At 45.6% G+C, this 23,635-nt stretch overlaps 3 protein-coding genes across 29 annotated transcripts in view; 1 reads left to right on the top strand and 2 right to left on the bottom strand.

The window, feature by feature from the left end:
* Positions 1-4,572, bottom strand: part of GSK3B (glycogen synthase kinase 3 beta) — a 267,763-nt gene extending 263,191 nt beyond the window's left edge. For 10 of the 25 annotated variants that reach the window (XM_081571919.1, XM_081571913.1, XM_081571908.1 and 7 more), the window contains exons 1-2: positions 1,042-1,142; positions 758-817 (exon numbers count right to left, since the gene is read on the bottom strand). Coding sequence is in view for 5 of the 25 variants with exons in the window: in XM_081571928.1 (XP_081428054.1) it covers positions 758-791 (34 nt within the window). In the remaining 20 variants the exon portion in view is untranslated. Of the gene's footprint in view, positions 1-757; positions 818-1,041; positions 1,143-2,175; positions 2,290-2,608; positions 2,711-3,952; positions 4,116-4,556 lie in introns of those variants that run through there. The other 15 variants (XM_081571910.1, XM_081571922.1, XM_081571912.1 and 12 more) reach the window with 5 other exon arrangements.
* A 402-nt stretch (positions 4,573-4,974) lies between these two features.
* On the top strand, positions 4,975-16,928 carry LOC145538943 (uncharacterized). Its single transcript, XM_081571898.1, has 4 exons — positions 4,975-6,501; positions 10,943-11,029; positions 16,238-16,394; positions 16,518-16,928. Exons 1-3 carry the CDS (start codon positions 6,404-6,406, stop codon positions 16,365-16,367), a joined length of 315 nt encoding a protein of 104 aa, XP_081428024.1. The 5' UTR covers positions 4,975-6,403; the 3' UTR covers positions 16,368-16,394; positions 16,518-16,928.
* The window catches only part of GPR156 (G protein-coupled receptor 156), a 106,850-nt gene continuing 94,356 nt past the window's right edge, over positions 11,142-23,635 (bottom strand). For all 3 annotated transcript variants that reach the window (XM_081571896.1, XM_081571895.1, XM_081571897.1), the window contains exons 9-10: positions 23,115-23,273; positions 11,142-14,204 (exon numbers count right to left, since the gene is read on the bottom strand). In XM_081571896.1, coding sequence (XP_081428022.1) covers positions 12,879-14,204; positions 23,115-23,273 — 1,485 coding nt within the window. In that variant the 3' untranslated portion in view covers positions 11,142-12,878. The remainder of the gene's footprint in view (positions 14,205-23,114; positions 23,274-23,635) is intronic.

Raw genomic sequence — 23,635 nt, 5'->3', positions numbered from 1 at the left:
CAGAGAATAACTGTTTGCCTAAGTATGTTATAGGGAATGCCACTAGTAACATCAAAGGTTGGTTTGATAGTTCAGAATAATCAGACCACACACTTCACAATAATGATGCCAGCAATCAAGTCTTGAAGACCAACTTTAATGAAGTTTTACTTCATTAATAATAATGTAAAATTATCTTTTCACAGAGATAAGATTAACATTGTGATGTTATTGAAATCTGAATTAAAGGAGGCATCTAATCTAACTCTTAGAGTTGGGAGCCAAAAAAAAATCTTTATTGTAATTACCTACTATACTTGAAGCTAAAGAACTGTTGCAACTTGGTACCTACAAAGATAAGCTCTGAGCAATAGAATCTGTCTATGAAATCATCTGCTCTGGCAAGGACCTCTTGAATCTAGTATGCTTTTAAAACTGTTTCAATCATCTATTGCTACAAAATAAGCTGCTTCCCTGGTGGCTCAGTGGTAAAGAATCTCTCTGCAAATTCAGGAGACACAGGTTCAGTCCCTGGGTTGGGAAGATCCCCTGCAGAAGCAAGTGGTAACCCACTCTAGTATTCTTGCCTGGAAAATTCCATGGACAGAGGAGCCTGGAAGGCTACAGTCCACAGGGTTGCAAAGAGTTGGATGTGACTGGGCACGTATATAAGTCATCCTTAAATCAGTGGCTTAAGACAGCAACATTTATTTTGCTTAGAAATCTTTGATTTGGGTTGAGGCTTGGGGAAAGCTTGTGTCTGCACCCTACGACTTACCTGGATTGGCTCGAAGACCAGGGGCTGGAATCATCTAATGAAGAGAATGGTAAACCTTTTCTGTAAAAGATCAGATAGTAAATTATTTTTACTTTTGCAGACCATAGAATTTGTTATAACTACTAAAGTCTGTCACAGACAAAGAAATAAGACATAGAAAGAAACCATTGACAAATAAGTGAGCGTAGTTGTGTTCCAATAAAACATAAAAACAGTCAGTAAGTCAGATTTGGCCTACAGGTCAAAAATCTGCCAATCCCTGAGCTGAAAACTTGTTCACTCACATGCCTGGAACTTGACGCTGGCTTCTGACTCTTATCTGAGTCTTTCAGCCAGAATGCCTACATGTGGCCTCTCCATGGGGCCTGAACTGTGTTCCAAAGGCAAGTGTTCAGAGAGCAACAGCCAGGAAGAAGCTGTATCTTTTTTATGACCTAGCCCAGGAAGCCATGCAGCATCACTTTGACCACATTCTATTTGTTGAAGCAGTCACAAAGGCCCACTGAGGTTAAAGGGGAGGAAATAGAGACTCCACCTCTAAAGGGGATATAGACAAAGTTCTGAAAGAGCATGTAGGATCAGGACCATCTGCCATGTGATGCTTCAATTCTCCCACTAGTTTTGTAGTGTTTTTTTTTAACATTCAAACCATTTCAAAATCCTCACTTATACAATAAACCCTGATGTCATTTGGGCTTCATTTGTTATGAAAACATTCACTAGCACAACCTCTGGTATTGAAATTTCATGGAGCATTCTAGAAGTCATCCAGATGATTCAGAACAAGCTAAAATTTACATTATCACTAAAATAAAGAGCCAAATTAAAAAAAAATCTCAAAGAGATCTTGTGGTTCCCTGAGAATATCTTCTCCATTTGAGAAACACTAATCCAAGACTTAGGCCACAGGGGAAAACAAATTCCTCCCAGCCTTTACAGGATCCAGTCCAAGTTCCCGGAATGAAGGTCGAAAGTCCTGTAATCATAAGCTGTGTGCATTTGCTGCAAAAGTCCTCTCCCCAGAACTCCCAAGGGAGGCTGCAGTCCAAGGATTTGGTGGTGTTCTTCCCTCAGAGACACTGCTAACAAACCCCTCACTGTTTTTAACCATTTTCACTAGCACTGTGGCATTTCAGCAGCCTCTTCACAGCAGCGTGGGGAAAAGGTTCTCTCCTTTAATATCAGTTGGAATCTGGATAGATATGCCTCAGCTTTCTGGATCATCTTCCAAAAGTCTTTCTTCAGGTTTGCTTGGTGTCCAACCTGGAGGACTAGACACCTGCTGCAGGTGGAAGAGAAAGCATGGGAACTTTCCTGCTTAACCATCTGACTTCTCTTTCTTGATGATCTGAACAAACAGATCTTAATAACACTGCCCATTCGTAAGCATCAGGCAGGATGGCAGTAACAGCTCATACCTCTCCATGTATCTTCATTTTGGGTTGTTGGATGTTGAGCTTTTCACAGTTGGTCCAGGGACTGAGGATGAGAGGCCCAGTTGGTGTGGGGCTTTGGAGACCTTTACCAAGCAGCTGGAAGGGAAGTAGCAGCATATCCTGAAGGTGAGGAGATACTTGCTGCTGCTGTTAAGTTAACTTCAGTTGGGTTCAACTCTTTGTGACCCTATGGACCGTAGCCCACCAGGCTCCTCTGACCATGGGATTCTTCAGGCAAGAATACTGGAGTGGGTTGCCATGTCCTCCTCCAGGGGATCTTTCTGACCCAGGGATCAAACTTGGATCTCTTAGGTCTCCTTCATTGGCAGGTGTGTTCTTTACCACTAGTGCCACATGGGAAGCCTGGGGAGACACTTGGTTAAAACTAATTTGCTGTTTCTGTTGCATTTGGTACCTGAGAGGCTTAGCTGTGGGCCCTCCCTTTCTCCTGTATGTCTTGGTAAGGGGTCTCTATCTGAAGATGCTTTCCCTCTTTCCTGCTGCTCAATCTCCTACTGAGAGTCAGACCTTCTTTCTGTAACTCATGTAGTTGCTTTAGAGATAATTCTGATGTCAGAAGCAGAGGCCACTGATCTGAGAGGAGGAAAGCAAAGACTATTCAGAAACAAGTCTCCTCTCATCATGCAAATACCCCTAATTAAGAAAGCCAGACAGATTCTGTGTCATGGAAACATAATTTCCTTTGACTCAGGGAGTTCCAGGAATTGCTGCAGGCTATCAACCTTTCATGATTTTTGGGGTTAAATGTCCTCATCTTTGCTTTGAGTTTTCTTGAACAGAAGTAAATTCAATCTGACATTTGTGAAATGCCTCATATGTGCCAGGAGTGCTCCTAGTGACTTTAGAAATAGGTATGAACAACAGAATTCCTACTCTCAAGAAATTTACAATGGAACAAATTAATCTTTAAGGGGTAAATTCTGGATGCTCTGTGGATCCTGGTAGAAAGCTGAAAACTTTGGGCACTCTTTTGGGTTGAATTGGGCTTCTTAGGAGGCACTGGTGGTAAAGAACCCTCCTGCCAATGCAGGAGTCATTCTCTGAATGTCTTTATGTTCTAAGACATAAGAGACATGAGTTTGATCCCTGGGTAGGGAAGATTCCCTGGAGGAGGGCAAGGCAACCCACTCCAGTATTCTTGTTGGAGAATCCCATGGACAGAGGAGACTGGTCGGTTACAGTTCATAGGGTCACAAAAAGTCAGATACGACTCAAGTGACTCAGCATGCACACATGCATATGTTGGACTGTGTTACTCCAAAATTTATATCTTGAAGTCCTAACCCCTGGTACCTCATATGTGACCTCATCTGGAGATAGAATCTTTACAGAGGGAATTAAGTTACAGGGAGGTCATTAGCGTACACACCAGGGAGAGAGGCCTGGAATGGATCCATCACAACTCTCCGAAGGAATCAATCTTGCTGATATCCTGATTTTAGACTTCTAATCTCCAGAACTGAGACAATAAATTTCTGTTTTTTAAGTCACCCAATCTGTGATACTTTGTTATCACAGCCCTAGCAAAATAATATAGATACTCAGTGGCCCCCTTCTGCTTTTGTACAAGCTGGTGAGGAAAACTCTGGGTGGATGTGAATTAAGTGTTTACAGAGATTGGATTCAACAGACATTTGATAAATTCATTCATTCATTCATTTATTCATCCATTTCCTATCTCTTTACTCCCAAGTTTATTTATTTTTTATTACACGTATCACTATCTGAGAAATTTTACCTTTTGTTGACTTGTTTACTGTTTCTCCATCTGCTTCATGATAGAGGTGCAATAAATATTTGTTAAATAAGAACTTGCCCTCTCTTGTTCCCTTTCCTTTTTCTTTCCATTAATACTAAAGCACCTCTTACATCTACTGTGTACACAGCATTCCATGCTCATCCTGTCAAAACATAAAGACATTCAGAGAATGGCTCTTGTCTTTGAGGAGTTTGTGATTTCAGATTCTTCAGAGGTGAAGAATATCCACATGAGGGGCTGCACTCCTCACGTGGGTGAGTGTAAGCTGGGCGACTGTGGGATTACTGCTAGAGCAGAGAATGGGTGCCATGGGCTGAGATATATGGGAAAGGCTCCCAGAGGAGGAGGGACCCACCCACAGGAGATGAAGGGATAGAAAAGGAGAGAATAGGGGAGAAGAGAATATCTATAATCCATCTATCTTCCTAACCCGTATACTTAGGAAGGAGTCAGATTACTCCTGGACAGAAGTTGGGCAGATCATAAGGATGCTCAGCTGGTAAAGAATCCACCAGCAATGCGGGAGACCTGGGTTTGATCCCTGGGTTGGGAAGATCCCCTGGAGAAGGGAAAGGCTACTCACTCCTGCATTCTGGCCTGGAGAATTCCACGGAATGTACAGTCCATGGGGTCACACAGAGTCAGACACGACTGAGTGACTTTCACTTTCACTTTCTTTCAAGGATAGAGATGGTGGCAGGACCCAGAAGCTTTTTTCTGGTATGGAGATCAGAGTCAAAACCCAGGTGCTCTCAACTCTGGCTGCACAAGAAAATCACTTTGGGAACTTAAATACTAATGTCAGACCCTCCCTTGCTCCGGGATATCCTGGAAGTTATAGGCAGGGCTTCAGAGGAAAGAAATCCTTTTAGAATGTGGATTGACAGCAGTGGCTTCTGCATGCAAGACCCAGGTCAATAGGCCCAGTCATGATACTCCTGTAGTCCCAGAGTGACAGGGATAGCTGCTGGAAATGCAACATCTGGCTGCATTCTCTGGTAGGGCCTCTTTTCCTGAGTGTAAAAGTACCTGCTTGTGACATCAGAAGACTCTGTTGACAGACCTGCATTCTGTTTCCAGTTCTCCACCATATTTTATGGTGGGAACAGTAGCAACAACAGTAGAAACAATCTGGCTTCCCTCTTTTTTTAGGACCCTCCAGCTTTCTGTAGGTGTTCATAGATGGGAACCATCCAAAGGAGAGGTTTTCACTGTTGCTGATTTTTGTTTGTTTGTTTGTTTGTTTTGAGGATGCTGGGGAAATTGCATCCAGAGTTTTCAGGGATCTTACTATTTGGGTCCTGTTAGCTTAATTTCTTCCAGTATTATCTGCAAGACTCTATCATAATGCTTGGAATATAGTGGACTCTCAACTAATGAGACAGCAGAGATCTTCTGAAATGCTAAACTTCAAGTACAGTCTGAGAAAAAAAGCTGGCAAATTCCTTTTTGTTTGCTCAAGATCCACTTGATACAAACAGAAAGGTGAAACCAACGAGTGAGTTGATCAGTCTTCAATATAAACCTAGAAATGCTGATTGAGATCTCTGAGGCACTGGGCACTGTGCAAGATGTTGTAGCCATGTGATGATAAATCAGACATGGCTTTGATGTCTGATAATCTAGTTGGAGAGGCAAGAAATGAACGTGTTAAAAGTTAACAATGAAAGACTTACAGAACTGCCCAAGATAATAAATTCTGCGACCAGTTGGAACTGGTCAGGGGAACAAGAGGTCACTTCAGGCTAGGGTGCGTAGAAGGAGGGAGAGAGGGGCTGGTATGAACAAAAGTGAGTGTTGAGGGTGCTGGCAAGCTCTGCTTACCATATAGTAAACCCATTTGGTGGGAGACAGGAGGAGAGATTTAGGCAGGTTAAGAATGGGGGAAGGTAGAGCTCCATAAGGGAGGGCGTTGAATCCCAAACCAAGGTGAGAGCTCATCTTGCAGGAAGTGGGAGCAATGAAAGTTTTTCAGCAAAGTAGAGGCTTGGGTTGAAGAGATTCCATGGCCCGTTCCCAGTCTCCCCAGTAGCCTTGTGGTCTGCATGTCTTCTAGTCATCATGGGGTTTTCCGCAATCTTGTCCAGCATCATCTTTTTGTGTCACTTAAAGTGCACAACTCTTAAGAAAAAGCTTTGAGTCTGGAGGACTGGGTTTGGTCTTTTTAAACAGGGGGCTTGCTTATTTTCAGTATCACGTGTGTTTGGCACTGAAATTCTCGAAGCAGGCAAAAGTGACTGGGTAGCTTTAGAAAGTTCCCTTCCAGCCTTCAAGACCCTGTTCAATGACTCAGCAATGGATGGTTTTGCAATAGGCTTACAGAACCAGACAAGCTTGCTTTCCCTAAGGAAACCTTGGTGTCCTAAGAAAACCTCAGCCTAGGTCCCTGCCCTGCCGGGTTGAAATTCTTTTTGTCTTCTGGTAACATGCATGGAGCACATGCTCTGGGGCATCCAAAAAGGGCTCTGGAATCAAGTCAGATTTCAGTTAAACTTTGGCTCCATCTCTAACCAGCTAAATTACTATGGGTAAGTTACCTAACCTCTCCCAGTTACAGTTTTCTCATCTGTAAAACAGAAATCATTAACTACTCTGTAGAGCTGTTTTAAGTCTTAATGAGAGAAGTGTTAGTGACACAAAGTTTTGCTGTTGTTGTTCAGTCTCCAAGTCGTGTGTGACTCTTTGCGACCCCATGGACTGCAGCACACCAGGTTTTCCTGTCACATAGTAGGTTCCTTGACACATACTAGGCACCCTACATATTTTTTTCTATTATAAAGGGCATAATATTCTGTAAACAAAAGTAGCTGTCTTTTGGCTCCACTCTAAAAAAATCAGACTTCCTGACTTTCAGCTGAACCTTCCTACGGCCTGCTCTAATATTTGCGTCCTGCAGGTGAATGTGTTCCCCACACACAGTGAGTCTGACCTGGAAGGGGTTCAGGGAGAACTTTCTGTTGTCCTAGAAGTGGGCTGAACCAAGAGGCTATCCTTTTTTTTTTTCAGTGCAGTGATTTTTTGTTTTGTTTTTAATTTATTTATTTTAGTTGGAGGCTAATTACTTTACAATATTGTAGTGGTTTTTGCCATACATTGATATGAATCAGCCATGGGTTTACATGTGTTCCCCATCCTGAACCCCTCTCCCACCTCCCTCCCCATCCCAACCTTCTGGGTCATCCCAGTCCACAGCCCTGAGCACCTGTCTCATGCATCAAACCTGGACTGGCGATCTGTTTCATATATGATAATATACATGTTTTAATGCTATTCTCTCAGATCATCCCACCCTCGCCTTCTCCCACAGAGTCCAAAAGACTGTTCCATACATCTGTGTCTCTTTTTCTGTCTCACATATAGGGTTATCGTTACCATCTTCCTAAATTCCGTATATATATGTTAGTATACTGTATTGGTGTTTTTCTTTCTGGCTTACTTCACTCTGTATAATAGGCTCCAGTTTCAACAAAGGGCCATCCTTATGTTACCAGATCTTTTTAGAAGACCTTTCCATCAGGAACAAATTGAACACAGAAATGGGGATTTTGGTATAAAGCAAGAAAACATATAGAGGCTTTTAAAATATAAAGCTTGTATTTCCCAAACAACATTCTAAGACAAACATTTATATAATGTTTACTAGGTGCCAGGCATAGTTCAAATCAATAATTAATATTAATTTATTTAACCCTCATATTTATGTGAAGTAGGTGTTATTATCCCAGTTTACAGTTGGGGAAACTGAGACACAAAGAAGTTAACCAACTTGCTGAAAGTCACACAGTCCCATGGATGATGTTAAGCCCTGGTAGATCATGGGGAAATTTACTGTACGAAAATTAGTGGAGAGCCCATTTAAAGGACTTCTTTTGAGAAAGGGTCCAGGCATCATCACAAAGCATTTAAACTTCAGTGAATCAACAGCACTTTCTTTTACTCCAGGTGAGATATCTAAGCCCTGCTTCCCAGGTGACCTCGGCTCTAATGCATGGCCTCTCTGAGGTCTCCCTTGAGACAGTTCTAGCGAGGCCACTCTTGTCTTGATTTCTTTTGACAAATGCCTGTTGAGCATCAGCGCATGCACCACAGTGTGGGGTGCTGGGGCAAGTTGCAGGCAGGTAGCTCACAATCTAGTACAGAAATGAATCTATGGTTATGTATACACTGAAGAAAGGGCTCTGCAAGGATTTCCCGGCCTTCTTCATAGAAGTGGGCCCCACTTTTGCTCAGTTCAGACCAGAGCAGCTCGTTCATTTACAAGAGAGGCAATGTCTATGGACCAAGCTAAGCAGGTGCCTTTTGTTCTTTACTTTCTTTCCTCCTTCACCCACTCCAGTATTCTTGCCTGGAGAATCCCATGGATAGAAGAGCCTGGCAGTCACAGGCTGCCAGGGGTCAGTCACAAAGAATCAGACCCAACTGAAGTGACTTAGCACACACGCTTCTTCGCTGTATCTCCCTCATCTCTCTCTGTTTCCTGGACTTCTTGTCCTCCTGCCCTCCTGCTCTTCTCTTAATCACCTGCAGACATTTTCAGGGCCTTTCCCAAGTACTTATTCTCTGAGCTTACATGTCTTGCTAGTATATTTAGACATCCAAAGGTAAGTCAAAGAATGAAAAGGGTTGGAAAGTATTGACCCAGATCTTGTCAAGCACATAACAAATTATTTTGCATCATGACACTGGCATTTCTTATCTCTTTATGACCTCCATGGTGAACTGAACATCCCAAGATGTTCCCTTAATCAAATGCAGTTTGGTGGGGGGATACTAACATCAGAAATAATTCAAGGAGAAAGAGAGAAGAGTGGGTATTGGAGGTGAAGAAGAGCAAAGTTTGAGGGCAATGAGTAACCTGTCTCCTGCTTTCAGCCCCCAAGTTGCCGCCTCTGCATTAGACTTCCCTTAACAAAGCCCAGATGGTGTTCCTGGGAAGAATGCAGCATCCAGAGAGAACAGAGACACTGTTTTGTTTGGGGCTCTGAGAAAGGGGGAGATGATGCTGAGAAAGATGAGCAGACTGTCCTCCTGCTAATACTGCTTGTAACTTAGTCACAAGCACGGGAGGAAAGCATCTTTAAGAGAACACCTTTATTACAACAACCTTGTTTCTCTTCCATTAACTCTTGTCACTTTACCTCCCCTACCCCTAAGAGATTTAAGGTACTGTCATTTTCAGAATTCAGTCACCTCGTGTCTTTCAGTGATGTTTCTTGCTCTTACCTCATTGAAAAGCAGTGAAGCCAGATGGCCCTGCCTCCCTTTCTGCTGCATCGCAAGATCCATTACAGGTTCTTTGCCTTGCTTTGTTTCCTTGCTTTCCTTGGTTTCATCCATTTATCTGCCCAGAAATCCATCTATCAAACATTTATTGGGTTCATAATTTGTGCAAAGCTCTCTGATGGCTACTCTAGAGGATACAAAGATGCAGAAGACATACTTAGAGCTTTTAGGAATTTGCAGTCTGTGAAGGAGACACATCTAAATATAATAAATACAGACATAGAAGAGATTTTTGTGCAATCTGCCTTGACTTTTCTCTTTACCATTTTACAAGTGATAAAGTTTGGTAAAAGCATGCCTCTGACATCTGATGCCACTGTTTCCCCATCTATTTGCCATGAAGTGATGGGACCAGATGCCATGATCTTAGTTTTCTGAATGTTGAGCTTTAAGCCAACTTTTTCACTCTCATCTTTCACTTTCATCAAGAGGTTCTTTAGTTCTTCACTTTCTGCCATAAAGGTGGTATCATCTGCAATACTTTGGCCACCTGATGCGAGGAGCTGACTCATTTGAAAAGACCCTGATGCTGGGAAAGATTGAGGGCAGGAGGAGAAGGGGAGACAGAGGATGAGATGGTTGGATGGCATCACCAACTCAATGGACATGAGTTTGAGTAATCTCCGGGAGTTGGTGATGGACAGGGAGGCCTGGCATGCTGCAGTCCATGGGGTCGCAAAGAGTTGGACACGACTGAGTGACTGAACTGAACTGACCTGGCATCTGATGCTCTATTTTCCTGAGCTCCAGGGAGGCCATGCTGATCCTTTAAGGAAAGAGAGTTTGACCTGGGCCAGAGAAAGGGGCAGACTTTGGGACTGGGATGGACACCTCCAGTCCCAAGATTTCAATCAGCAAAGCAACCTTTCTTAATTGGGTAAGAAAACAGGCCGGCTCCATGCCAGACCTTGAGACCAATGGAGACAGGCATAGTCCCAAAGACAGCAGCAGAGGCAATGTTTCCTTCCCCAGGATTTCTCTGCACCAATTTTCTGCCCTTTCTTCACGACTGTAACAATCAAGAGTTGGCCCAAAGTCATGGCACATACATCGCTTTAAGACCCTCATTGGGTTAGCTGGTCTTGAGTAAAAGATCCAGGGAAGGAGCTGGTGAGGAGTCGGGGTAGAGGCGGCACACAGAGTAAATGATAGATTTGGAGAGAGTATTTGGGGCCAGGTAGTCATGGTGCTTGGCACACAGTTTGCCAGCCAAATGATAAATGAGGAAATTAGGATAGATTCTCCACCTTTTCAACAAAGTCTAGCAAGCGTTACAAAGTCAGTCTAGGTAAAATGTGTGATAGAAGCTTCTTTACAACTAAGTTTGAAACATGGGCCCCAAAACACCTTTCTTCATTTAACTGGGGGATGTTGTTTTTACCTGAGGATGCTCAGGAAAGGCTAAGGAGAGAGTGAATGCTCCATCTGAGCCTTGAGGGATGAGTAATTCACAAGGTGTGCAGAAAAGAGAGAAATTCTAGATAGGAGAGGCATGGAGATATAGACGGGCTGGGATGGGGAAACTGAGGGTGTAGGAGTGGAGAGAGTGAAAGGACTGCCATATCACACACTGTTGAATAGCAGGCTGATAGCAGTGACACGCTAGGGGGAAAGGAGCTGAAGCCCAAGCACAGGACCCCCAGTGGGGGGAAAGAGTCAAGGGTCTCAAGTCTCCTCTACTCACAGGTGTTCCTCGGATAGGAAGCCGCACATGGAGATGTCAGAGGAATCTTACCATTGGAAGTGTGGTGGAAAATGCACTTGGATCCCATGGTAAGCCAACAGCAACTCTAAATGCCACTTTGTTTCCACTCCTTTGAGTGCTTCAGTCTTGTCTGTACCCCTCCTCCCCAGCCCCAAACTACAATTTCTGAAGAGACTTGCCTTGAGAGCCATTTCTTTTATTAAGGCATTACTTGGACAGCATACAAACAGCACAAGCAGAAACTTCAAGCCCACACGCAGAATAAATTATGATATTTGTATTTAAAAGTGGACAACAGAAGAAGCTGTGTTGCCAGGAGGGCCTCCTGGTCCAGTGTCTGGAGATTCACAAGGTGTCAGCAGCCAACGAGAGTCCATGATAACATCTTCTGCAAGACATATAGAGCCAAATGCTCCCGTCCGGACGTATCTAATGAGGCCCATGCTCCTGCACACAAGCATGTGTATACATGCAGATACACACACAGGTTAGGGGCAGGGAATAGCCTGTAAACAACTAGCTCAGCAACAAGTGAAGCGGACCCAGCTGTGTTTTCTCTGTGGCTCTGGCAGCCGACAAGACCCTGGTACTTATCTCTCACCAGCTCCCCGGCTGCTGTGGGAGGTGTGGGTGGGCTCCCAAGGCAGTGAGGCAGCGGCAGGCTGTTGACTGAGGTGAGGAGCCCAGTTTTGTCATCCTGGACCGCAGGTTGAGCACACTGCAGCTTCCCACGCTACTTTTGCTGTCCACCCTGCCACACTCTGCCTGCCACTCCCAGAGGAAGAAGTGAAGAGATGTGCCCCAGGGAAGTGTATGCACTTGGAATCCTGTGAGCTGTGGCCAACTCCCACATGGGCCCCTCTCCAGCAGTGTGACGCTGTGGAAGCCACCTCTGTCCTCTTAAGCCTCACAATCCCCACCTGTAAAATGGGGGTGAGAGTACCTACTTCGTGGGGTTATCATAAGCAATTACTGATATTTGATATTTCCAAGTACCATGCTAGACTCAAGGTAAATGTGCAAAATCTGTTTTTTTTTTTTCTTATCTTCTCCCTCATTTCTTCCTTTCTTTTTCTTTTTTTTTCATTTCTTCCTTTCTACTTTCCTGTTTTCTATGTCCAGGTCAATGTAGCCATCAGTGGTCATGTTGGCCCAGCTGGCACCCTCTTGACCAATAGGGCCTCTCCAACCTCAACAGGGATCGCCAATACATACTTCCCACTACTGCAAAACTGCACCACTGGCAGAGTCAAAGAAGAGGGCTGCCTCAGGTGCCATCCAAGCCCAGGAGAGAGATCCGGGCTGCCTGACTGTCTCATCAATGATGGTGAGGTGCCATAATGGTGCAAAGACATGAACACAAAATAGAGATGTACAGGTGGCTCTGAGATGAGTCTGACTGGAAGCTGGACTGAGAGGTGGTGTTGTTCACAAACTGGAGCAGAAACAAACCACCCCCTGCCGAGAGTGGACCACTCAGTCCATAGGAGATATTTTCCTAGCAGGTTGGCCACCAAAAAGCCAATTTGATGAATCACAGTCCACAACTCTGGTTCTGCAGAAATTTTCTTTCCACTTCTCCATCTGCCTGTCCACCCAGCCATCCATCTGGTATATATGGAGTTTTGTACATTACAGGCTGACCAGAACAGAAGACCCTTTGTGCTCATTTAGCACCTTTTTATCTAAAGGGTATGTTTTATGGGCACTCAGCTGGAGTCTCTTACAGGAATGCTGTGAGGTAGTAACAAAACAGGCAATATCCCTCTTTGTGTAGATCAGGAAGTGCTCAAGGTACCCTGGTGCTCAAATGAGCACACGAACGCAGTGAGGGCACTGGTCTGTTCCCTGAAGGCCACAGCGAGCCATGCTATGGCTCATCCCAACAGAGCCCTAGGTCCAGACTTGCTCTGCTGTTCACACCAGTGTGGGTTTCAAGTCATCTTTGAAGTTCACGATAGGCTTCGAGCGGGCCCACAGCTTTTCCCAGGAAGCCAGCACCCCCGCAGACTCAGGGTCAGTATCTGACGAGCCACTGTCACTGGAGTCAGAGGTGCTCTGGAAGCAGATCTCGCAGTAGGGCCGGTGGCAGCGGCAGAAGAGCTCATCTGAGCTGCTGGATTCGGTGTCAAGGTAGCTACTCGGAGAAGACAGGGAGGGGCAGCCTGGGGACCCTGGGGGCTGCCGCTGCCCAGGCTGGTCGGGGGAGGCCCTGGATGGGCGTGGGGCAGCGAGACACAGCTTCCGGCCAGAACTGGAAGACTTTCGGGGAAAGGATGCGAGGCTCCGTTCGGCTCGCTCTGCCTCGTGCTGTATGCGGCCCTCTAGGGTGCCTGGCTTGCCTCGAGGAGCAGGGAGTACTAAAGGATTCCCAGAAGTGGGTCTTGGTACCCTGGGATCAGCAGTTTGGGGGTCCAGGCAGGGGCTGTCCCTGTCCTGTACATTTTGCCCAGAAATGGCCCTGTTTACCCGGTGCCCCACGTAGGAGGGTACAGCCCCTAGAAAGTGTGAGCGAGCCCGCTGTGCCGCCCGCCTTCTCCTCACCATGGAGGGGCTGAAGCCCGGCTCCTTGGAGAGGGGCACCTTCTGGGGGCTGTGGGCAGCGTTGCTCTTCCAGGGCTGCTGGGGACAAGACAAGGAAGAGGGGAGGGGAGCTCCAGGGCCCAGGCCCAGATCTTGGAGGACTTCCTGAAGTTTCTCCCTGATCACTGAATTGACTCTTGACAGTTGCTCCGGGGGCCCCTCTGAGTTCTCTACCTGCCCGTGTCTCTGGGGAACAGAGCCTTCTTCACTTTGCATGAGACACTGGTGGAGGGCCATGGGTACCTGGTCTCTTCTTTCTGCAGTCTGGCTTTGCTCAGCCCATGGCTTCTGGCTGCAGCCCAAATGTAAAGGATTAGAAAGGCCTTTCAAGTCAGAAATTTTCTGCTTCTGCCCTGTGGAGGGGCTGGTGTCCTTCACAGGCCACCTGAGGCCTTGTACAGTTGAGGCCAGTACTGAGGTGCTCTGGGAGTCCTGGGTGGCTGCACTGGTATCATTCTGAGAGTCAGAGAGACATTCTGAAGGCCCTTGAGGTGCCAAGCTACGGGCAGAGGCTGCGGCCAGGATGTCCTTGTGGTGGGAAGAGGCAGGTGGCACAGCCTCCTCTGGGAGGTCAGAGGAGCACCCTGCTGACATCAGTCTCACCAGCTTCTCTCTGGCGTTGTTTACTTGTTCCTGCAGGCTTTCAATCACAGCATTTTTCTATAAAACAAAAGCAAAACCATCAACAAAAGATGCTGCTGAGGGTTTTCATAGTGTCTCCCGTGGTGGAGAGATCTCAGTTTAAATCCATTTCTCCACATACTAGCTGGTGATCTTAGGCACTGAGGAGGCACCTTCTTGAAGTGAAATGAGATGATGCATATAAAGGGTTTAGCATAATAAGCTGACATATGTGCTCAGTAAAGATTAACTATCATTTATTGTTGTATGATCTTAATCCCCCCATATGTCCCCAAACTGTAGCACTGTCTGCAAGAAGAGAGATTGGAGGCATGGGCACAGTCTAGCTGCCTGCTGGCTGCTGCAGACCCTCTCAGAACTGAGGAGAGGGTCAGGTTGCTCTGTAGAACTGCAGTCTGAACAGTGTTTGGGATGGCCCATCTCTGGGTATATCAATCCCACTTTTGCAAAATACAGATGACTTTGAGGCACCTGTGAAGGGGATGAAGGACTGGGGAAACAAGCATCCTACCTCTTGCTAAATAGCCTAGAAAATGGGGAGAACATGGAAATGATAGATTCCTGGGCCAATGTGAGAAGACTGGAGCCAGGGGTGGGGGTGGGGTTTAGGGTGGAGTGAGAATATCAGGTTGGTGTTATCACCTCCCTCGGCTGACACATGGGGGTGGAAGGCCAACACTATCATGTGGCACTATCAGCTGTTGGTATCTCCTGAAGAAGTGCAGGCACCAGAATTACTGGAGAAGCCAAGCTGCCTACCTGCTGTGTGGCTGTTAGTTGATAAACAGGCTGTGACTAGGATGCTGGCAAGTGACAGCTATAGAGATATGCCCATTCTAACTGCAGGACCACGGAGCATGAAGTAGGAGGAGGAGTAAAGGCGGTGTGTGTGCCCTGAGAACCCTCTGGTGCTACAGCAGCTGATTGCCTAGTTCAGACCTGATGTCCACCTTCTGAAATTTCTGTTTGAAGGCAGTGGAGCAGGAGAGAGATCATCATGGGGAACTGATGGTCTTGGGGCAGATGACATGGTTGAGGGTTTGGGGAAGGTAATAAGGAAATGCTTGTCCAAATGCCAAAATGCTGCCCTTTGTTGCCATCCCCTTTAGAAGTTCAGGGTGAGTATTTAGATGTCCATTTATTGCAAGCATGGGTTTCCCTGGTGGCTCAGCTGGTAAAGAATCTGCCTGCAATGCGGGAAACCTGGGTTCAATCCCTGGGTTGGGAAGATGCTCTGGAGAAGGGAATGGCTACCCACTCCAGTATTCTGGCCTGGAGAATTCCATGGACCATATAGTCTGTGGGGTTGCAAAGAGTTGGACACGACTGAGGGACTTTCACTCTACTGGAAGCATGCTCAGTTGCTCAGTCAAGTCTGACTCTTTGCGACCCTATGGACTGTAGCCCACCAGGCTCCTGTGTCCATGGGATTCTCAATGCAAGAATACTGGAATGGGTTGCCATGCTCTTCTCCAGGGGATCTTCCCAACCCAGGGATCGAACCTGCAATTCCTGTGACTCCTGCATTGCAAGCAGATTCTTTACTCACTGAGCCACCTGGGAAGCCCATTCATTTATTATGCGCTAGAAATAAAAGGGTGTTACCCTTCTTTAGGATACCTGACACAAGTCACCTATGGACAAACCTGTGGTTTCTTCTTGAGTAGATATGGAAGACTCAACTACTGTATAGTACAGGGAATGCTACTCAGTGATCTGTAGTGACCTAAATGGGAAGGAAATCTAAAAAAGCAGGGATATATGTATACATATAGCAGATACACTTTGCTGTATGGAAGAAACTAACACAACATTATATAGCAACTGTACTCCAATAAAAATTAATTAAGAAAGATATGGAAGAGTTGCCCAGAAGTGACTCTTTGAGGGAACAGTAAATTAAGTAAACTAGTCTGACAGTAGTCTTCCGGCAGCAACTCCAAGGTTGCTTGGACTTATAAGCCTGGAGGGGACTTATAAGCAGGAGGTGATTTTTCTGACTATGGTACTCCCAGTTTCATCCTGATTTAGTCTGCTTCTCTTATCCTCAGGAGAGAGTCCCGGACCAGTGAGCAACTGGTGAATAAGCGGAAGGACTTGCAGCAGAGCGCCCGCCTATCTGTTCACCCTTCTCAGGCGCAGAGCAGTGACGGCTGGGTGTTGTCGGGGAAACATAGGTGATTCAAGGACTTGCCAGGAGCAGAGTGGGTGAGTCATAGGAAGACATTCACTCAGGCTCTTCGTGATAACTAGGTGGTGCCAGGTATCTCTCTGAGGGGGTGGCTGTGCTGGCCGCACTGGTGGTACCCCAACTCTCTTTCTTTTCACCAGCCCTTACTTGTGAAGCCCACCTTCCACATTCTCAGGCTGGCTTCAGGAGGCCTCTGCCACCTCACAGAGTTGGAAGGAAGCCATCAGCTGATGACAACTGCCCCAGCAAGCAAACTGTGCCGCCTTCTTGTGTCTTATTTACAAACTCCTCAGGGTATGGTGTGGCATGTACATGCTCAGTTGTGTCTGACTCTTTGTGACCTCATGGACTATAGCCCACCAGGCTCCTCTGTCCATGGGATTTTCCAGGCAAGAAATACTGGAGTGGGTTGTCATTTCCTTCTCCAGGGGATCTTCCCGCCTCAGGGATCAAACCCATGTCTGTTGTGTCTCCTGCGCTGGCAGGCGGATTCTTTACCACTTGTGCCACCTGGGAAGCCTGTCACATTATAAGAAAACAGTATAACATTTGATCGGGAGGAATACTCTTTTCCAGCAAACCAAACATCTGAAGCTGGCTGGTGACAGATTTAGAAACAGTCAGCCTAATCAGTAAATCTCCCTTCTTACAGAAAAGTAGTGGAACTTTGTTTTCACCATGGCTGCATACTAATTAGAGGCGTGGTTTGCCATTGTGAGACCCAAATCTGACAGACCATGGCGGCTGCATTGAAATGAGCTTATTAACAACTACTTTTGGCACACCCAGGGAAGCAAAACATCTGTGGGGATGTTTCATAGGCTGCAGGCCACAGGGAGAAATGGAATCTCTTGTTTTTGTGCTTCAAGGAAGAAAAGTAATAGGTAAATTTCCTCTGCTGCAGAATGTAGAGGGAAGTCCCTCTGGCTCTGAGAGGGTTTTACCTGCTGGCCTCCACACAGCCTGGGAACTGAGGGTGGATGCTGCCCCAAACAGCCTCTGGGGACCCCAGCCACAGGGAAGGGGGAAGGGGGGAAGAATGAGAAGATGAACCATCCAGACCATGGGAAAGTAGGAGGACACCAGGGTGGCAGAGGGGCTGCAGAGGAGGGATGTGCAGCCAAGAAGCTGGAGTCAAGGAGGCAAGAGAGACTCCTGTGTTTATGTCCTGGGCAGTGCTGGAGCTGGGGATGCAGATGCTGGAGCCTCTCGTGGTCTGCCACAGGGCCCTGGGATGGGCTGCTGGTTCTCAGGCCTGTTCTGGAAATATGTTCCAGGTGTGGGGAGTCGGGGGCAGGAGGCCAGCATTTCACTGCCTAAGCATCTGCTCCCTATTATGGCTCTTCCTCTGCAGACTCGAGGCATCTTTCTGGATACAGCAGATTCAGTCACTGCGTGGGAAACAGGGTAGCATGGCAGGAGTACAAAAAGCACGTCACAAATTACCATAAGGCTAAAGAGTCAGGCCACTTGGCTGTTCCAACATGAGCTGATTGTGAATGAAAACCATGCTGGGTGTTCTCGCCAAGTTTCTGGCCTTCTGTTTAGCTGGGGGAAAAAAAAGCTTCTTTGAAGACTTCAGAGTATCAATGGCAATGCTACTGCCTTGCCAGGTGGGAAGAAATCTGGCTTTGAAAAAACGTCCTGACTGCTTCATAAATAGTAAAGACATGAAGTATACTCTGATGCACAAAAATGGTCCAGAACAGAGGGAATGGTGTGAAAGACTAAGGGGACCTGGGGAGCTGAATTCTTTCACAGGTCTCATTTCGTAGGTCCCCATCACACCATCCTTTTGCACAGGGACTACTGATACCCAAGTGTCAGTCAAATACAAAAAAGTGTAGTTTCCCAAATAGCATTACCCAGGTATGTTCTATACTAAAAAAATTATATAGAATATAATTTAGTGAGTGTGAAAAAAACTACTAATTCCTCTGGGCCCCATGCCTCCTCTCTGAGGCACTGAAGCCTCAAGTTTTCCCAGGTGCTTTCTTCAAGTCCACAACACTGCCCAGTTCTGGGAGAGGTGCCAACTTTGGCTCAAGAACAGAAGAAAGAAGGACTAGGGGCTGCCTTGTTCCCCGCTTAGTGCTACTATGATATTCAAAGGCTCTATTCATTCTCTTCCCCATATTTAGATACTTCTTAATTTTCTGGGTTGGTGGGATGACAGAGATTTCTAGTTGGCACCTGGAAAAGATAGTAAAGGACCCCAGAGGATGTTGGAAACAAGGGCACCATGCTATGTAAAGAAAGAATGTATCATACAGAAGAAGCCAGCACCCACTACTACTCAGGGATTTTACAATGCTGTTCCCCACACTTAGAATGCTTTTCCCTGCACTCTTTGCCTGGCCAATCTATAGTTAACTTCAGCTCTCAGCTCAGTGAGTCTTTTCTGACCACTCTAAATTAGATTCTCCTGTTTTCACCACCCACTACTCTTTCTTCCCACTCTGTTTCTTGCCTTCATAATTCTTATCACCATTTAAAACTGTATGGCTATTTGATCAGTCTCTGTTTCCTCCACTACACCGTGAGCTTCATGAAGGTAGGGACTGTTTTGTTCCTCAGCACTTAGCACAATGCCTGGCACACATCTGTCCAATGAATGAATGAAGTGGGTGACGGTCAGCAACAGGAGCAGTGGCTGGGGAAACGTTGAGGTTTTGATTGCTGCTAAGGGAAACCCTATTAAAAAGCAGAGACATTACTTTGCCAACAAAGGTCCATCTAGTCAAGGCTATGGTTTTTCCAGTAGTCATGTATGGATGTGAGAGCTGGACTATAAAGAAAGCTGAGCGCTGAAGAATTGATGCTTTTGAACTGTGGTATTGGAGGAAACTCTTGAGAGTCCCTTGGACTGCAAGGATATCCAACCAGTCCATCCTAAAGGAGATCAGTCCTGGGTGTTCATTGGAAGGACTGATGTTGAAGCTGAAACTCCAATACTTTGGCCATCTAATGTGAAGAACTGACTCATCTGAAAAGACCCTGATGCTGGGAAAGATTGAGGGCGAGAGAAGGGGACAACAGAGGATGAGATGGTTGGATGGCATCACCAACTGTATGGACATGAATTTGAGTAAACTCCAGGAGTTGGTGATGGACAGGGAGGACTGGTGTGCTGTATTCACGGGGTCACAAAGAGTCGGACACGACTGAGCGACTGAACTGAACTGAAGGGAAACCTTGTGCGCACCAGGACCCAGGAGAAGGGAGCAGTGACCCCACAAGAGACTAACCCAGACTTCCTCGTGAGTGTCCAGGAGTCTCTGGCAGAGGCATGGGTCGGCAGTGGTCTGCTGTAGGGTCTGAGCACTGAGTGCAGCAGTGCTTGCATGGGATCTTTTGAAGGAGGTTGCCATTATCTTCATTACCTCCACCATAGTTTGACCTCAGGTCAAACAACAGGGAAGGAACATAGCCCCACCATCAACAGAAAATTGGATTAAGGATTTAGAGAGCATGGCTCTACCCATCAGAAAAAGACCCAGTTTCCCCCTCAGTCAGTCTCGCCCATCAGGAAGCTTCCATAAGCCTCTTATCCTAATCCTTCAGAGGGCAGACAGAATGAAAACCACAATCACAGAAAATTAATCAAACTGACCACATGGACCACAGCCTTGTCGAACTCAATGAAACTATGAGCCATGCCTTGTAGGGCCATTCGAGACAGATGGGTCATGGTGGGGAGTTCTGACAAAACATGGTCCACTGGAAAAGGGAATGGCAAACCACTTCAGTATTCTTGCTTTGAGAACCCCATAAGCAATATGAAAAGGCAAAAAGATAGGACATTGAAAGATAAACTCCCCACGTCGGTAGGTGCCAAATATGCTACTGGAGAACAGTAAGAAAGAATGAAGAGATGGAGCCAAAGCAAAAACAACACCCAGTTGTGGATGTGACTGGTGATGGAAGTAAAATCCAATGCTGTAAAGAACAATATTGCATAGGAACCTGGAATGTTAGGTCCATGAATCAAGGTAAATTGAAAGTGGTCAAAAAGAGATGGCAAGAGTGAACATCAACATTTTAGGAATCAGTGAACTAAAATGGACTCAAATGGGTGAATTTAACTCAGATGACCATTATATCTACTACTGTAGGCAAGAATCCCTTAGAAGAAATGGAGTAGCCTTCATAGTCAACAGAAGAGTCTGAAATATAGTACTTGGATGCAATCTCAAAAAGGACAGAATGATCTCTGTTTGTTTCCAAGGCAAACCATTCAATATCACAGTAATCCAAGTCTATGTCCCAACCACTAATACAGAAGAAGCTGAGTACGAAACGAAGCAGGTCAAAGGGTAACAGTTTTGCCAAGAGAACGCACTGGTCATAGCAAACATCCTCTTCCAGCACGTGGACATCACCAGATGGTCAATACCGAAATCATATTGATTATATTCTTTGCAGCCAAAGATGGAGAAGCTCTATACAGTCAGCAAAAACAAGACTGGGAGCTGACTGTGGCTCAGATCATGAACTCCTTATTGCCAAATTCAGACTGAAATTGAAGAAAGTAGGCAAAACCACTAGACCATTCAGATATGATCTAAATCAAATCTCTTATGATTATACAGTGGAAGTGACAAATAGATTCAAGGGATTAGATCTGATAGACAGAGTGCCTGAAGAACTAGGAACAGAGGCTTGTGACATTGTACAGGAGGCAGTGATCAAGACCATCCCCAAGAAAAATAAATGCAAAAAGGCAAAATGGTTGTCTGACGAGGCCTTTTAAATAGCTGAGAAAAGAAGGGAACCTAAAGGCAAAGGAGAAAAGGAAAGATATACCCATTTGAATACAGAGTTCCAAAGGACAGCAAGGAGAGATAAGAAAGCCTTCCTCAGTGATCAATGCAAAGAAATAGAGAACAATAGAATGGGATAAACTAGAGATCTCTTCAAGAAAATCAGAGCTACCAAGGGAACATTTCGTGCAAAGATGAGCACAATAAAGGACAGAAATGGTAGGGACCTAACAGAAGCAGAAGAGATTAAGAAGAGGTGGCAAGAATACACAGAAGAACTATACAAAAGAGATCTTCATGACCCAGATAACCACAATGGTGTGATCACTCACCTTGAGCCAGATATCCTGGAATGCGATGTCAAGTGGGCCTTAGGAAGCATCACTACGAACAAAGCTAGTGGAGGTGATGGAATTCCAGTTGAGCTATTTCAAATCCTGACAGATGATGCTGTGAAAGTGCTGCACTCGATATGCCAGCAAATTTGGAAAACTCAGCAGTGGCCACAGGACTGGAAAAGGTCAAATTTTATTCCAATCCCAAAGAAAGGCAATGCCAAAGAATGTTAAAACTACCATACAATTGCACTCATCTCACACTCTAGCAAAGTAATGCTCAAAATTTTCCAAGCCAGGCTTCAACAGTATGTGAACCGTGAACTTCCAGAAAGTTCAAGCTGGATTTAGAAAAGGCAGAGGAACCAGAGATCAAATTGCCAACATCCGTTGGTTATAGACAAAGCAAGAGAGTTCCAGAAAAACATCTACTTCTGCTTTATTGACTATGTCAAAGCCTTTGACTGTGTGGATCACAACAAACTGGAAAATTCTTCAAGAGATGGGACTACCAGACCACATGACGTGCCTCCTGAGAAATCTGTATGCAGGTCAAGAAGCAACAGTTAGAACTGGACATGGAACAATGGATAGCTTCCAAATTGGGAAAGGAATACGTCAAGGCTATATATTGTCACCCTGTTTATTTAACTTATATGCAGAGTACATCATGTGAAATGCCAGGCTGGATGAAGCACAAGCTGGAATCAAGACTGCAGGGAGAAACATCAATAACCTCAGATATGCAGATGATACCACCCTTATGGCAGAAAGCAAAGAGGAACTGAAGAGCCTCTTGATGAAAGTGAAAGAGGAGAGTGAAAAAGTTGGCTTAAAACTCAACATTCAGAAAAGTAAGATCATGGTATCTGGTCCCATCACTTCATGGCAAATAGATGGGGAAACAGTGGAAACAGTGACAGACTTTATTTTGGGGGGCTCCAAAATCACTGCAGATGGTGACTGCAGCCATGAAATTAAAAGACGCTTGCTCCTTGGAAGAAAAGTTATGACAAACCTAGACAGCATATTAAAAAGCAGAGACATTACATTGCCAACAAAGGTCTGTCTAAGCAGAGCTATGGTTTTTCCAGTAGTCATGTATGGATGTGAGAGTTGGACTATAAAGCAAGCTGAGCACTGAAGAATTGATGCTTTTGAACTGTGGTTTGGAGAAGACTCTTGAGAGTCCCTTGGACTGCAAGGAGATCCAACAAGTCCATCCTAAAGGAAATCAGTCCTGAATATTCATTGGAAGGATTGATGCTGAAGCTGAAACTCCAATTCTTTGGCCACCTGATGCGAAGAGCTGACTCATTGGAAAAGACCCTGATGCTGGGAAACACTGAAGGCTGGAGGAGAAGGGGAATACAGAGGATGCGATGGTTGGATGGCGTCACCGACTCTATGGACATAAGTTTGATTTGGTGATGGACAGGGAGGCCTGGCGTGCCGCAGTCCATGGGGTCGCAAAGAGTCGGACACAACTGAGCAACTGAATTGAACTGAAGGGAGACCACGATGGCTAGGAAGTGGGGAAATGGAAAGAGAAGGAATGTTAGCAATGAAGCAACTGGGGCCCACCAATGCATGACTGGAGTTCTTTCTAGAGAAGCCAGCAGGCAGGGGTCTGGCTTACTTCTGTGAGGAGTCTCTCCATGGAGTTTTTCTCGTCTCTAATGTGGCAATTCTGCTCCTCACCATACTGGGTGTGCAAGCTTTTGCTGGGAGTGCTGAAATATTTGGCCATGCATCTGATTGTTTGGTTTTCCTCTTCAAATGCTTTCCATTGCTTCAGCTGTTAGAGAAAAGAACACATGTTATTTATTTAATTACACACCCACAAACACATTCTCTCACTCTTTCTCAAAAACACCAAGGAATGACGGCGTCACAGATACACAAATGCACAAATTATTCTCTCCTCAGAGTGTACTTTACTCTGGAAAGTTCACAAACAGCAATAACAGAAGGTTTAGAGAATGTTAAGGTTATAGTGTTTAAAAAATGCCAAAGGAAGATGATGACAGGTTGATTAAACAGAACAATCTCTGCTGGACCCATCAAATGACCCACTGCTGGACTGTCAGAGAAAACCAGGGCTGAGACATACTTCTGGGGCCACATTCTCAAGCCAAAGTTCAGGAGCTATAAGAGGAT

This window comes from Giraffa tippelskirchi, chromosome 2 (genome assembly GCF_054371585.1).
Source record: "Giraffa tippelskirchi isolate mGirTip1 chromosome 2, T2T-mGirTip1v1.2.pri, whole genome shotgun sequence".
Lineage (NCBI taxonomy): Eukaryota > Metazoa > Chordata > Mammalia > Artiodactyla > Giraffidae > Giraffa > Giraffa tippelskirchi.
The sequence above is the reverse complement of the archived record's forward strand: the minus strand, read 5'-3'. Positions and strand labels throughout refer to the sequence as shown.